We start from the raw sequence: 17038 nt of genomic DNA on the forward strand, positions 1-17038 counted from the left end.
AAAAAATCTTCACTGAGAAAATAAACAATGTAACCTATACAACTGAATGTCTACAATGTCTTACCTAATTTAAACCAAATTTAACATTTAAAAAACTTTGTATTTGTTTTCAAGTTGCTTTATATGACCAGGAATGCCTCCAGTAAATCTCTCATTTTTATTTTAAGGGTCTTTCTTTTTCTTTTCTCCCTATGGACATCTTCTACAAAATATGGAAAAAAAGGCATAATCATATGACTGTTAACAATTTACGGAACTCACGCACTGTTATGCGTAAGGGATTAAAATGCATGGAAAGGAATTTTTCAGCAAATGTTAAGAGCAGAGAAGAGTGTCCTGTCAGAGTTTCTTTAAAGCAGTCCTTTGATTACCATAGCTCCACCCAGTGCTTATCCAGTTACCAGCCTCTCTTCAGCTATTGGATAAGACTGTCTAATCATGCAAGGTAGTGAATCCCTGGGGGGATGGGGCTGGGTCTGAAAGAACTCTTTTGGCAAGCAGAATAGAGGTTTTATTGAGGATATTTCTAAGCTAACCATCAGGGACCAAGTCACTGGATCGTAAAAAAATAGAGCTGAATCACTCTACTTCATTCTCTCGCTCACACAGCACGGAGCACAGCAGCTTTTGCACACAACAGCATTCAGAATGCAAGGAATCTACCTCCTTGCCTTAAATAAATAGCCGAAGGATCTAAAAGAAAACAAAGCTTGGAAATAGAAAGAAGAAACGATACAGATAAAGAAAGACAAAGAGAGAGGATCTCTGATTGAACATTTGGCAGGGGGACTTGATGTGTTGTTATCTGAGTGTTGTCTTACTGCCTGATCTGAGTATCTGGTAATTCCAGTCCTCTACTCTCCATCCCTGTGCATTTAAGGTCATGGGGTGGCTGAGAAAACCAGTGCTGCCCTTATGCACGCTTCTCTGTTTACTTGGTGCTGTAGAGCTGGCTGTCCCTCTGGAAGAATTCTACCCATTCGGCCCCGGTGAAGGTGACTCCCAGACTGTGGAACAGGATGATGGAGGCTCAGGACTGGTGGCAATATCTGTGGCTTTCCCTTTCTTTGGAGAACGGCACACTGGACTTTATGTGAGTAAGGAATGTATGTTTGTAAGTGTGTGAGAGTTTTGCAGGAGAATTAGGTCATTCATTCAGTAATTCATTAATTTATATATGTGCGCCTTTGAAACGGTGTTAGGTCTCTGAGATGGGATAATAAGTGTCTCTGCTACAAAACTTTTACATGTCACATAAACATATGACCACACACAGTGACTGAACTACTTGGTAGTTTTTTAGTGAAGAGATGATAGCTTATATGGGTGCTGCTGCAAAAACTGTGGTTTGAGAGACCGAGGGGGAAAGAAACTAATAGAGAATCAACTTCCATGAGGAGACGAAGCAAGAGAAAACCAGGAAATGTGTGAGGGCGATGAGTGTTCTGACAGGTCTATGTACTTCAATCAGATTTGTGTTTTGCTTTGGGCTCTGAAAACCCTTTATCTTTGTCATGTGCACTTCTTAGCCTGAGTGTAGGAAAAACTCCATCCTTGTAAATCAACACCATCTGTTGTGTTGCAGCATCCCACCCATTCTGCCTCTCAAAATACAATGCTCCACTCAGGACACCAATCATCAGCACCATCCCTGTATTTTGCCTGTTTTAAATATAATTTCCCTAATTCTTATATCTTCTTTTATTAAAACATGACTTAATATCTTGCATCACTTGTCTTATCAAGTAAATGTATGTTGAAGAAATTTTTGATATTTTTACTAGAAAACAAGACAAAAATGCTTAGTAACAAAGTCATTTTTTGCAGTGCTTTAGGACTGATTTAACTGAATAAATTTTGCTTTACCATTATTTGCAACACATGTTAAACTTTTCCATAAGAAAGCTGGGAATGACATTCAAGTCTAGAGAAATAGCACCTCTCAAGAAATTGTTTGTATGGGAAGCTATATAAAGGATGATCATCATTGTTTTGGGCATGACATTTTTATCCAGCCGTTGAGTCAAAATAAAGATGGAAAAATAATGGGGACAGAAAGATTTTAGGTTTAACAGCATACTGAATGCACATCTGCTAAAGCTAATCCTCAGCACTTTAACACTTCTATGTTTGCGCAACTTTAAGAATATTCATTAATGAAAGATTTTTCTCCTTGTATGTTTTTTCTCTCTATCATCTTTGCTTCTCTAATCTCCCATTCAACCTAAGTAGCCCAATTCTTAAGTGTGTTGGTGTCATGATTTTGCCTCATCATGTCATGTCTTTCTTGGCCTGGTGGCATGATCATGACAGAGCCTCATTTTGTGTGGAGCAAAACATATTATTCTCTGTCATGATTTAGGCTCATCCCAATTCAATTTTATACCCCTTCTCCTACCCCTCGCCCCTTCCACTTGCCCTTTGAAACACAGTGGCAAGGGGAAAGGCTAAAAACATCCCACTAAGATATAGGACACCACTACTACACTTAAATAAGCCTGCGTCATTATAAGACGTCACTGACCATTCGGAGATACGTCAATGTTTATCACAAACTTTCAAAATGCTGTCAGCTGTGGTCATATCAGTTTTGTGGATTACAGCCTAAAAAGTGACCCTGAACTTTTTCGTCAACAGCAGCTCACTATATCCTCGTAAGGCGGAGCGCGTTTTGATTAACCCAGCGTTTGAGATCACATTCCGTGGATTTCTCCCTCTGTCCGGGCAGGGAATACGAACCATGATTACAAATACTATATTTGCAGTTGTGTATGTTGCGGTTCAATCGTGCAATCATTAAAGAGTTACGTTAGTAAAATTAAGTACTCGAGACAAAAAACTGAACACAGCATTCAATTCAACAAAAACAAAATGATTATTAGCTGTTTAAATCCTTATTAATGCCCAAACAAAGGCTTAAATTATACTCGCATAAGCAGCCATGTTGGGAAATTTCATAACCCTTCGTTTGAAGTGAGGTACAGAGAAAAATTTGGTTGAAGTGCTATAAGGCCCTTCTCCTTCCCCCTACCCCTCCAATCAAAAGAGAATCGAGACACTTTCACAGAAAGTGAAGTGGTAAGGGGTAGAAATGGGATTGGGCCTTGATATGCATTCTCTCCGGTCTCGTCCATAGCCCCGCCCCTCTCGTTTCCTCGTTCGCTTTTTATCATTGTTGATTCCATGAACCTGCCCTCTGTTAATTATCCATTGTTAGACTCCCCATTTAATGCCCTTGTGTTTGCTGTCTTGTACTGGCTCGTGTTGTATTTCCCCCAGGTTCAAGCACTCGTAAAGTTCCCATGTACTTTTGCTCTTGCCTGGTCTTGTGATTGTTCAGTCTAGTTTAGTATTTGTCCTGTCGTAGTTTTATGTAGCTTTAGTTAGTACCCTGTTCTTCTTTTGTCCCCCTCGTGGGAGGTTTTGCGTTGTTTATATCATCGGATATGTTTTGTTCTCGTTTGTTCCCCTAGTGTTGGTGAAATTAAGCTTTTCAAAGCATAGAGGCTTTCCCATCAAGTGCATCATAAAATGAATGTTACTCAAAGCTTTTCAAAACGGTGAACACTATCGCCATCTTGTGGTAAATTGGTGGAAAAGCTGTCTGTGTCCATTTATATTTTTTATGTTTCATGTAATACGTCACTTCACATCGATATAATAAAAAAATGCAGAGTTAGTGTTTATGTAGCACTTAGACCTAGGCTTTACGTACGGTTTGAATAACTAATAGGACTAAATAAAAAAAACAATAAATATTTTTTTATAAATGTGCTTCGATCAGCATATGCAGTTATTCACAGAAGCATTTGTGTTATCCTGTTAGTTTATAAGCAAGGCTCATGTAGACATATATGAAAAAATAAATACAATTCTTGTATAACGTCTTGTATTCTGTTGACGTTTGCATATTGTTTTGCACTATCTGCCTGGCCGGGGGGGCTGCTTTAGAATTCATACTTGTATTAAATGTGTCTCATGTACAGCTGCTTTGTAACAATGAAAATTGTAAAAAGCGCTATATAAATAAAGTTGAGTTGAGTTGAGTATAACTGTGACCTGATTGTGAACTGGGGACTTGACATTTTATTTTTGGGGGGAAATAGAAAAATATAAAGATTTCTATTAAGTAACAGGTCGTGTTCAACAGTGCAAGGCTATTTCTTTGTTATTTCCTACTTTTGCAGCCTTTGGGATATTCTTTCCCCTGTGACAGTTTTAGTCCCAATTCACTATTGATGCGAAAAAGACAATCGAAACCTGCGTGAGCTGAGGGTTTGTGAAATTTGTGAATCAGTATACGCTGATTCACGTGATTGTGTCTAAAAACGAAGCTTCGGATGTCAATGATCACGTGGTTATGTCAAAACGAATCAAGCTCCGGTACAGTGTTTCACTGTGAGATTTTTTGATACAAGCTTCGAAGCCTCTGTGTCAAACATCACATAACTTGGTTCCACCGTTGTGGGTGTTATACTTTGTACTTTTGTAATAAAGTTTTTTATTCCCCGTTCATCGATGTCTGCACCTGGGTCCTCATTGCGAATCATGACAGTTGGGATATACTGTAGGAGCGATTTTTGTAAGAAACTGGGTATTTTGCTAGGCTTTGAGTCATTTGGTCCTAGTTTAAAAAGGGCTGCCACTGAAATTAATAAAGTTATTTTTCTTCGAATTGTGATAATCGTTGTATGTTATTACAAGATATAAGTTTAGTGCCATACAAGGGGTCAGAGTTTTGTGAAATGAGTCTCCCATGCCCAAATGTATCAACCTGGTACATTAACTGGCAGTATGGTTATTTATATTAAAGATTCTTAAACTTTGGGTCATAAGGGTCATGCGAAGCACCTTGTTGTGTTGCGGTGCATTAAAGTTTATTCCAGCAACTAACAATTTGACTTGTATAGTTCAAGCATTTATTATACTTTAACACTGGATTCACAAGCGGTGCCTTTACAGCACGAAGCATGTAGCTTTTGGTTGTGTTTATTAAAACATTAAAATCTAATCAGCATTATTAATCGCACTTAAAATATTAAGGGGAATAATATAAACAAGTATACATAATTGTGCAGCCCTATAATAAGGTATATTGATTTGACAATTAAACTTATTCATTCATGACAAGAAAAAAGTACATAAAAGGGATAGAATGTGTGTTCTTTTCCCCCTATATTTTCTATTATAAATGTGCGGCATGTGCCACCTGTGTGGGAATAACTGATTTATATTATCATAATATATGTTGCTATGGTGTCTTTATTTCCTCAATGAAAGCGCAGAACGTGGAAGATATATTCAACAGCTTTGGCAGGAAAAACACCAAGAGGTGAATTTTGGGGCTGCTCCATTGAGTTTGTCTTGACAAAGTTAGACAAAATAGTTCTAAATGCTGCTGAATTTGATGCCATGGCAAGTTAACGTTTATTTTCTATAATTATAATTGCAGCATAAATGGTCGGCAGGTTTTCACGGATTAAATGCACATACACTAAATTCCTCCATGGATGGCACCGTCTTTGATTTAGCAAAAAATATTTGCTGTATCGCTTTAGTTTAACTAATCTTACTATCACAATTTCTCTCTTGAAATAGACTCTTAAACTCTTGCTTGCCAGCTGATGCACCTTTGGATAATATAATTAAAAAGCTAACAACCATCAGTGTAATGATAATAATATTCTTTGCATGAAAACACGTCAATATACTGGTTTATTTAACTTTTTACTTAACTTTTTTTTTATTTAATTTAATTTGACTGCGATGTAAAGTGTTTTTCAAAGTGGTCACTAGCGGAGTGAACTGTCAACAGTGAAAAGGTAAAGTAAGAGCGCTCCAGACCAACCTTCCGAACAGATGACTTAAAGAAGGTATACTTAACAAAGTTTTGGGAAACACACATTAACGATAAGTATAGCTTAAGGTATAACTGAAGAAAGACTAGGAAATTAGAAGGTTTCAGGAAACGCGGCCAAGAGCTGCAAAGGGGAGCGGAGAAAATGTATTAAAAATAAAAACGAAAAAAGCACATGTTCATACGTATTCACAGCCTTTGCTCAATACTTTGTTGAAGCATTCTCCCATTCTTTGCAGGACCTCTCAAGCTCCATAAGGTTGGATGGGGAGCGTCGGTGCACAGCCATTTTTAGATCTCTCGAGAGATGTTCAATTGGTTTCAAGTCTGGGCTCTGGCTGGGCCACTCAAGGACATTAACAGAGTTGTCCTGTAGCCACTCCTTTTTCATCTTGGCTGTGTGCTTCGGGTCATGGTCCTGTTGGAAGATGAACCTTCGCCCCAGTCTGAGGTCCAGAGCGCTTTGGAGCAGGTTTTCATTGAGGATGTCTCTGTACATTGCTGCATGCATCTTTCCCTCGATCCTGACTAGTCTTCCCAGTTCCTGCCGCTGAATAACATCCCCACAGTAGGATGCTGCCACCACAATGCTTCACTCTAGGGATGGTTTTGGCCAGGTGATTAGCAGTGCCTGGCTTCCTCCAGCCATGACGTTCAACCTTTGTTTCATCAGACCAGAGAATTTAGTTTCTCCTTCAGGTGCCTTTGGAAAACTCCAGGCAGGCTGTCATTTGCCTTATACTGAGAAGTGGCTTCCGTCTGGCCACTACCCTATGCAGGTCTGATTGGTGGAGTGCTGCAGAGATGGTTGTTTTTCTGGAAGGTTCTCCTATCTCTACAGAGACATGCTGGAGCTCTGTCAGAGTGACGATCGGGTTCTTGGTCACCTCCCTGACTAAGGCCCTTCTCTCCCGATCGCTCAGTTTGGCTGAGTCGTCAGATTTACATTTACAGATAATGGAGGTCAATGTGCTCATTCAATGCTGCAGAAATGTTTCTGTTCCCTTCCCCAGATCTGTGCCTCAATACAATCCTGTCTCTGATGTCTACAGACAATTCCTTGGACTTTAAGGCTTGGTTTGTGATCTTACATGCACTGCTAACTGTGGGACCTTATATAGACAGGTGTGTGAAATCATGTCCAATCAACTGAATTTACCACAGGTGGACTCCAATCAAGTTGTAAAAATATCTCAAGGAAGATCATTGGAAACAGGATGCACCTGAGCTCAATTTTGAGTGCTGTGAATACTAATTTAATTGTGCTTTTTTCGTTTTTTTTTAAATAAATTTGCAAAGATCTCAAACAAACTTCTTTCACATTTTCATCGTGGGGTATTGTTTGTAGAATTTTGTAGGCTTCACTTATCCCGTGCGAATGTGGCACATGAAATACAGATGTGGGGAGGTCTTTTTTAAATCACACGAGGTTTCCAGATAATACTAATCCCATGCGAATAGGGCTATTGTGTAACCTAACGTTACGTGTCTAACCAAATTCACAGAAGGCTCCAACAAAGTTTACTACGCAAACTGCCATCCAATCATAGCAGCTGCCGTTTACTTCACAGTATTCAATGTGGTAGGCCCATAAAAACCGATCGTTTGTCAAACCGGCCTTAAAACCAGGTAGACCAATAGTGTATTACTTATTGATTTAATTTTTTTTTAATGTAAAAACCATGCGAATGTAATACGTAGACCTCATACAACAGTATAAAACAAGAAACAATGCCAGTTCATGACACGTTTAAAATAAACATACCTTATCGATATCGTCTGCTGGTGTGGATGCATTTGTAGTTAACATTATTATAAGTATAATGTTAACACTCCTTATCAGACAATCATTGCAAAATATGTGACCATTAAGAATTTTATTTTTAATTCAATCTTTAAATAACCCACCCTTTGTAATAATTGTATTCCTTTCTTATTTATTTCGTATTTATTTAACATAAACGTTTTTCGTTCATATTCTATGGAAGAAGCTTTAAATCGCTTGCACATACACGTTTTCATCATAAACACATTCAGTATTTGTTGTCTTAGTCAATATCTTAACATAATCATTTAGAAACAGTTTTTGTGGCGCAACGTTCACAGGTTTCAGACGGCACAAGCATCACAAGCGAGCGACAGTGTTTTGGGGGAGGCGAGATAAAGTTTTCACGGTAGTTCCAGCAAAAGGTAGGAGGGGACTATGTCTAGTGACGTAGATATGCGGCGGTTAGTGACACGTCTCGTTTGCGTGATTCAGAGTCGACTCCCTTTTTTACAAGCCAATAACTTTGATATTTATTCCCTTTAGGACTTACAACTTGGCAGACTGCTTACTTTCAAACACGGCAACTTAACACACTCCATGAAATTTACTTTTCATGATCTAATGCTACTTACTCTTTAAAGACAGTGCCATTTTTCACCTACAGTTGAAAGAAAAAGTATGTGAACCCTTTGGGCTTACTTGGATTTCTTCATAAATTGGTCATAAAATGTGTTCTGATCTTCATCTAAGTCACAACAATAGAGAAACACAGTCTGCTTAAACTAATACCGCACAAACATTATACGTTTTCATGTTTTTATTGAACACAACATGTAAACATTCATAGTGCAGGGTGGAAAAAGTATGTGAACCTTTGGGTTTAATAACTGGTTGACCCTCCTTTGGCAGCAATAACCTCAACCAAACGTTTCCTATAGTTGCAGATCAGACCAGCACAACGGTCAGGAGAAATTTTGGACCATTCCTCTTTACAAAAATGTTTCAGTTCAGCAATATTCTTGGGATGTCTGGTGTGAATCGCTCTCTTGAGGTCATGCCACAGCATCTCAATCGGGTTGAGGTCAGGACTCTGACTGGGCCACTCCAGAAGGCGTATTTTCTTCTGTTGAAGCCATTCTGTTGTTGATTTACTTCTATGCTTTGGGTCGTTGTCCTGTTGCATCGTCCATCCTCTGTTAAGCTTCAGTTGGCCGAGAGATGGTCTTAAGTTTTCCTGCAAAATGTCTTGATAAACTTTGGAATTCATTTATCCATCGATGACAGTAATCCGTCCAGGGCCTGAGGCAGCAAAGCAGCCCCAAACCATGATGCCCCCTTCACCATATTTCACAGTTGGCATGAGGTTTTGATATTGGTGTGCTGTGCCTTTTGTTCTCCATACATAGCGTTGTGTGTTCTTTCCAAACAACTCAATTTTGGTTTTATCTGTCCACAGAATGTTTTTCCAGTAGTGCTGTGGAACATCCAGGTGCTCTTTTGCAAACTTCAAACGTGCTGCAATGTTTTTTTTGGACAGCAGTGGCTTCCTCCGTGGTGTCCTCCCATGAAGTCCATTCTTGTTTAATTATTTCCTTATTGTAGATTTGTCAACAAAAATGTTAGCATGTGCCAGAGATTTCTGTAAGTGTTTAGCTGACACTCTAGGATTCTTCTTCACCTCATTGAGCATTCTGCGCTGTGCTCTTGCAGTCATCTTTACAGGACGACCACGCCTAGGGAGTGTAGCAACAGTGCTGAACTTTCTCCATTTGTAGACAATCTGTCTTACCGTGGACACATGGACATCAAGGCTTTTAGATATACTTTTGTAGCCCTTTCCAGCTTTATGTAAGTCAACAATTCTTGATCGTAGGTCTTCTGAGAGTTCTTTTGTGCGAGGCATGGTTCACATCAGACAACGCTTCTTCAGAACAGCAAACTCAAAACTGGTGTGTGTTTTTTATTGGACAGGCCAGCTTTAATCAACACATCCAATCTCATCACATTGATTGGACCCCAGGTTGGCTGACTCCTGGCTCCAATTAGCTCTTTGAGAAGTCATTAGCCTAGGGTTTCACATACTTTTTCCACCCTGCACTATGAATGTTTACATGTTGTGTTCAATAAAAACATGAACACGTATAATGTTTGTGCGGTATTAGTTTAAGCAGACTGTGTTTCTCTATTGTTGTGACTTAGATGAAGATCAGAACACATTTTATGACCAATTTATGAAGAAATCCAAGTAAGCCCAAAGGGTTCACATACTTTTTCTTTCAACTGTAATTCATCTTCTGATGGTCATTATTTGTACAGATTCAATTCTCATTTGTCATTTTTCAACATTCAACGGTTCATAATTGTTAAGCATATAAAAAAGTTTTTTTTTCGCTACCCCTACAAATTGAGTTAAATTGTTGTGAAATTTGGCTTTCAACAGAGCCACATATAAACGACTGAACTTCCATCCATCCATTTTCTACCGCTTATCCGAACTACCTCGGGTCACGGGGAGCCTGTGCCTATCTCAGGATTCATCGGGCATCAAGGCACGACTGAACTTATTTTAGATAATTACATATGTATTTTAGAAATAGAAAAATGTACGGTGCCTATGACACTGTCGCTCTGAAAGCTCTCCGCAGCAAACACGGCAACCTGATAAAACCCAAGCCTTGAGTCTTTGAGGTCACTGGTTTGAGTTAATTTTGGACTGTTCTTCCATTACATTTTTTCTAGTGGCACAGTTGCACTTTTGGTAATTGATCCACATTGCTACTTGCAATATGTCAGGTCTGCTCAGTAGCCTGGTTGCAGTATGTCAGCATGGTATTGTGACTTGCTAAACCACAAGCCTAAAGTCTCTGTTGTTGTGGGTTTTAATCTTATGCAGTGTGTGTGTGTGTTGTGGTAATATGTAGTCTTTGTTTTCAGTTCTTCTCAACCTGTGTGTTTTTTATGTACGTTCTATTTGTTTGCTCTCCTTGCTATGTGCCGAGAGTGCAAAGGGGGAAGTCCAAAAGGGTTGGGGCATGGTGGAATAGATTTAGTCCAAGGGGGTGCTCCAGAGGGGGGAGTCCTACAGGGTTCGACAGTGGAGGTCCTGGAGGAATAAATTGGGTTGGCAAGGATCCAGTGGTGAGCAGGAAAACTGCTGGTTGGACTGCCGTCTGGAATGCCAGCTGGAACGGCTTGGATACCGGCTGAATGCGTCCCAGCCAGCGTCCAAAACATGATGGTAAAGGCTAGATGTACAGCATATATTTTGTCAGCTTGCTTAGATTTATATAATTGTTACATATATAATATAACGCCGTAAACGGAATGCTTTCTGACTCCTACAGTCTTTAATTCTGACATAAAGCCTGCGTTGCGATCATCAATGGTCAAACATTATCCTCCAGACAGTTGCCTATAGTATATCGTTCATTAGCTAGAAAAAATATAGTTATAATGATATTATCTGATGTTACCACAATTGGACTAAACAACCGAGTGTAGGTTACAATGCAAATATACACCGAAACCTTATTTCAAATGATTTATTTGTACGTCAGATATATCTAAGAAGTGTTGTTGCTGGATGATCACGCCAATGTGTTATTTTGCCATCTCGTCTATTACAAAGAGAAATACATATATATATATATTCCATTCCAGTCCATTTTCTACCGCTTATCAGAACTACCTCGGGTCACGGGGAGCCTGCGCCTATCTCAGGAGTCATCGGGCATCAAGGCAGGATACACCCTGGATGGAGTGCCAACCCATCGCAGGGCACACTCACTCACGCACTCACACCCTACGGACAATTTTTTCCTGAGATGCCAATCAACCTACCATGCATGTCTTTGTACCAGGGGAGGAAACCGGAGTACCCGGAGGAAACCCCCGAGGCACGGGGAGAACATGCAAACTCCACACACACAAGTCGGAAGCGGGAATCGAACCCCCAACCCTGGAGGTGTGAGGCGAACGTGCTAACCACTAAGCCACCGTTTTATCACATATTCAAATGACTTCAAGCTTTCAAAATAACATATAACATTTTTAATGCCTAATTATTGCAGTCTTTATTTTAAACGTAAATAAAGTAAAGTACATTTTACTCTTAGTTATTCCCATAGCGTGTTAAGTGTAAGTTATTGATTGCACCCATTACACAACGCCTGGAGTGTGTTACCGAAAAAATAACTACAGAACATTATTTTCGTTGGTTACTAAACACATTCACGTCCATGCGTTGTGTTTTGGGCGACTGCAAATGCATAATGTAGCTAACGTTAGCAAGTTAGCTGCTATGTAGCTAGCACGCTATGCGCTAACGGCTAACAACCAACTGCTACCTCATAATCTAGTTTTAAGTATTAGTATAGCCCAGTACTTTTTTAGTAGAGCTTAAGTTATGGCCTTACACATTGCATATTATTAACGTATCATTATCAATTTTAATAACTAGATTGACCCATCTTCCTTCTGTAGAAACAAATGATTAAACAATAGACTCGATGCACAAAGTGCTGCCTACGTATTTTCGGTAAAATCTCAGGGGCGGGAAAGCTTCCAGCTGGTATTCACCCATAGCAAATGTGCTTTAGCAGGGGGGAATAAACGTGTAATATAGATTAGTGAAATACATTGTATTGTTAAAATACTATATATTAAACATGTAACGGTTGTGCTATAATACAAAACTTTAGTTTAGGTTAACTGCAGCATTTAAATATAAACGTGACTAATGTAAATAAAGATAATGTAATTATATAAATATATACTTAGACACTTCTATGTACATATTTGTTTCTGTCCGTAATACTTGTGCAGTCATCCATATCTTTGTACTAAGTGTGTACTTATTTTATGTGCAAGTAAAATGTTTTTTTTATGCGCCTGTGAAATGACAATAAAGATATTCTATTATCAAAATGTGATCCATTAATGTAAGATTGTATAACTGATACAGAGAAAGTTTCAGTTAAATGCAAATACAAAAGCTATTAAATACGTCAAAAAAATCCTTTTGATTTAAATAAGGTTTCATAATGGAATATTGTAAAGTAAAATATTTAATATTATTAAAATTAATGGACTACATGAAATTCTCTCAATACACAGTAAAAACGCTAACTACTATTCAAAAGACGTCCCTGTTCTTCTCATATTATCTTTCTTAAGCATTTCTCATATTTTTGTGGATAACTGTACGACTTTGTCTGTGATCATTGGAAAACGTTACAAAATTTAAACAATAAATTGAAGCTTTATGTCACAACTAGCGTTCGTTGTGTCCAGCCCAAACTTTGTGTCTTTTCTGACTTCATCATAATTCTGAAACATGTCGTCCTCTCCATGATCTCCTCTGTCATCTGATTCTGACTGGGAGCTACGAAAATACATATAGCCTAGTATTAATGATTTGAAAACTACATTCGTGTAGAGAGGTCTGTTTCACATTTCTACATGGTGTCAGAAGTGGGATGTAAGGCAAAATGGCCCAGGGACTTCGCCGTATAGATCCGTTGGTTTTTGATGACAACTTTGCTGACAACTTAAGAAAGTTTGAGAAGGAATGGCGCATCTACTGTAATGCGGGCCTATCGGATAAAACTAAGAAAGTACAGGCTTACACGCTACTAAATCTAGCTGTTTCCTACGCCGTTGACAAAGCTGAAACATTTGTGTACGAAGAAGATGAAGATCCCGAGGATCCTGAGGTACTTTTACAGAAATTCTCCGAACTATATCTACCCGTAAAAAAACTAATCATAGACAGACACGCTTTTAATACCGCTGTTTGAAAACCTGGCGAATCTGCACAAATCTACGTCTTCACACACAAAATTCTCGCAAAGAAATGTGAATTTGGACTCAATAGAGACCGCATAGTTTGGGGTATTGAAAATGACACCGTTCGTAAACAGTTACTCCGTGAAAAAAAACTCACCCTGGACCTCGCAATACACATTTGCTTACTACATGAACAGTCGGAGAGGAGCATGAGTGAGGCTAAGAAAAGACATCTTACTTTGCAGTAAGACCAGTGAGTAGTGCACTGCAGTAGTCCAACCTTGAGATTACCAGGGCCTGGATAAGAAGTTGTGCCGCATGCTCAACAAAATAAGGTTTAACCATTCTAATGTTGAACAAGGCATATCGTCATGACAGCGTTGTCATTGCAATGTGATCATTAAAGGACAGCTGTTCATCAGATGTGACTCCGAGGTTCCTGGCTGTTTTGGAAGGAGTAATTGTGGTATTGCCAAGTTGGATGGTGAGATCGTGTTGCACCTTGGGGTGTGCAAGAATAATAAGTAGTTATGTCTTGGCAAGGTTCAGCTGAAGGTGATGCTCTTTGATCCAAGATGATGTCTTCCAGGCAGGTTATAATGCGAGCTGCTACAGTGGTATCGTCTGGGTGAAACGAGATGTAGATCTGGGTGTCGTCAGCATAACATTGATACGAGAAGCTGTGTGCCTGCATGATGGGTCCCAAGGATGTCGTGTGAATGGAAAAAAGCTGCGGTCCAAGCACCGATAACTGAGGGACCCCAGTGATCATGTGGTGAGCAGAGGACAGCAAGCACCTTCATGACACCCTGAAGGATCTGCTGGAGAGGTAGGATTTAAACCAGCAGAGCGGAGTGCCTGAGATTCCTAAAGATGACAGTGCCAAATGTTGCAGATAGGTCTAGCAGAATCAGGACCTAGAATTTAGAATCCGCCTTGGCTAGCCGCAGTGCTGCTGTGACCGATAGCAGTGTAGTCTCAGTGTAGAGGTTTGTTTTGAAGCCAGACTGCTTGTCTACCATTAGTCTATACCAGTGGTTCTCAACTCCAGTCCTCAGGCCCCCCCTGACAGAATACTTTGGATGTCTCCGTATTGAACACCTGAAGAAGTTAATGAGATAATGAAGTGATGATTGAGTCATTAATGATGAACAGGTGATGTTAACAAACACAATCCCTAGAATAAAAACCATAATAGTGTTGAGCTTTCTTTAACTGTGGCTCTTACCCTTGATTTATTATGTAAAAATTTTTGCTAGCTGAAATAGTTTGTTTCTGAAGCATATTTATAAGAGCCTGACAAAAGACAAAATTATTTCGTCCTGGTATTGGTTATAGCTGTGACAATGTTGGTTGATTTTTGGTGTGTCACGATATTTGTCAGACTTAAATCCCCCTTATTTGTATCTGTCTTATAACAATTTAAGAAGGTTACATTCCGACAATTTTGTCTTTTGTATGGCTGTTCAGAAACACACTATAACAGCTGATATAAAAAATAAATCAAGGGAAAGAGCCCCACTAAAGGAAACATTATTATGGTTTTTGAACTTACTTATGATGTTTTCTTCAGCGATTAACATCACCTGTTCATCATTATTGATCAATCATCACTTCATTATCTCATTAACTTGTTCAGGTGTTCAATAGGGAGACATCCAAAGTATTCTGTCAGGGGGGGCCTGAGGACTGGAGTTGAGAACCACTGGTCTATACTGAGGGTGTTAGGGGAGAGAGACCGAAGGTTCCATCTAAAATGAATAGGTGGTGGTGTAGGTGTAGTGCATGAAGGAGGGAAGGAAAGAGCATGTTTAAAGTGATGAGGAAGTGGTCAGAAATGTGAAGAGATGTACGAGGCACGTGAGGTCGCATGAGGCGGTGAGGGTGTGAAAGTCAGAAGCATAGGGTTTCTCCAGGTGGATGTTGAAGTACCCAAAGACTACAAGAGGGCCACCATCCTCCGGGAATAATGAGAGCAGCACATCTAACTCTTCAATGAAGTTGTGAAGAGGACCTGGGGGGGGCGGTAAACTACAACACTGAGCTAAGTAGGAGAAGTGATATTAACAGCGTGGTATTTAACTGAATACTTGGTGTATAGGGAAGATGGTATGGAATTTTTCCAAGTATTGTTGATAAGATAACCGGTAACTCCTCCTCTTCTAGTTTGGCAGAGAGAGCGAGAAAAGGAGTAGTTTGAGGAGAGAGCGGGTGTGCCTGAGTCTTCAGGGCGAATCGATGTCTCAGTAAGACATAGAATGTGAATGTCAGACTGGATGGCAAACGCATGGATGAAGTCAGTCTTGTTCACAGCTGACAGATAGTTCCAGAGACAGAGAAAGACAGAGGTGTAGAAGTGGAGATGTGAACTGGACGGGGGTGAGAGTGAACGCTAACACTTTTGCACTCAGTCAATGAGTAATAAAATAAACAATCTCAAATAATCTTAACTAACAACCTGCAACAGTCCAGTAACCAGTTAAAATAAGGTTACAGGTTAAAAAGCAGACTTACGCACTACTGCAGACTTCTGCTGACTATTTGCTTCTCCTAAATTACCAGAGTAAGCAGGCAGTTTAAATGAGCTTACGATCACTTGAACACACCTTCTGTAATTGTGTATGTTCTCTTAAGACTGGTAAAGCCATTAAATAGATTTTTTCAGACTAAGTCTAACCCAGTTGTTGTGCATTTCTTTGGAGAAAACGAAATGATGAGTTTTTCAGTGTATTACTTTTTTAATTATTTTTCTACCTCTCCATGGTTTTTTGTTAAACTTCCTTAAAAAGAAATAATAAACATTTGTGTGTAGTCTATTAAGATAGACAATTAAAAATATTGGATGTGATCTATCGATAAGATGTGTTTGGGCCATTCTACAGAATTGGTGTAAAATCATAGTTGGAATCATCTTGAAAAATTCCAGAATTTTCCAAAAATTCTTCCTCTCCCCACTACCGAAACACAATAACATATAATTTAATAAGAAGGATTACATTTATATATTAAAATTTTGTTTAAATCTACTTTTGAAAAATATTTTTTGCTATTTAAAAGAAATGTTTCTACATGTAAATCAATAACAATTACAACTTTAACAATATTTTAATTGTAACTTATGAGATTTGTTGTATTTTTAATCCAATCTTTCTTTGTAATGGCATCAAATTTTCTCATATAGATTTCAAAGTTAAGGATTCATTAGTTTATATATACATTGAACCAAACACTATCACATCATCTTAGTTGATCATTTCATATACTTTATTTTTGACAAAACATCCCATGTTTCGGTCGTGATACACATATTTTCAGTAGTGATGGTAATGTTTTGGTAGTGATCACAGTATTTAATTTGCACAACTGAATCAGACTTTCCACATTTTATGTTAATACAAATAACTAACTATGTTGTACGCAGCCAGCATATATAGCAGACACATATCTGATTGTAAATATCTAGTAGAAAACCCACAGCTCACATAATATATCACTACGAAAACTTACTAAAATATTAATAATTTGCATAATTGTACAGAGTTGTTTATTTCCACAAATAAGGGATTAAGTGTTTTCACTACAAAAACAATGATACCCAATGATTTGTTTCGGTCGTGACTGTAGTT

The 17038-nt window shown here is 38.8% G+C and overlaps 1 protein-coding gene across 1 annotated transcript in view; it reads left to right on the forward strand.

The window, feature by feature from the left end:
- The first annotated feature begins 626 nt into the window (after positions 1 to 626).
- The window catches only part of sned1 (sushi, nidogen and EGF-like domains 1), a 96212-nt gene continuing 79800 nt past the window's right edge, over positions 627 to 17038 (forward strand). Inside the window, exon 1 of the mRNA XM_056749646.1 lies at positions 627 to 1093. Coding sequence (XP_056605624.1) covers positions 884 to 1093 — 210 coding nt within the window. The 5' untranslated portion in view covers positions 627 to 883. The remainder of the gene's footprint in view (positions 1094 to 17038) is intronic.

The sequence above is a fragment of the Triplophysa dalaica genome, chromosome 6, assembly GCF_015846415.1.
Source record: "Triplophysa dalaica isolate WHDGS20190420 chromosome 6, ASM1584641v1, whole genome shotgun sequence".
Taxonomy (NCBI): Eukaryota; Metazoa; Chordata; class Actinopteri; order Cypriniformes; family Nemacheilidae; genus Triplophysa; species Triplophysa dalaica.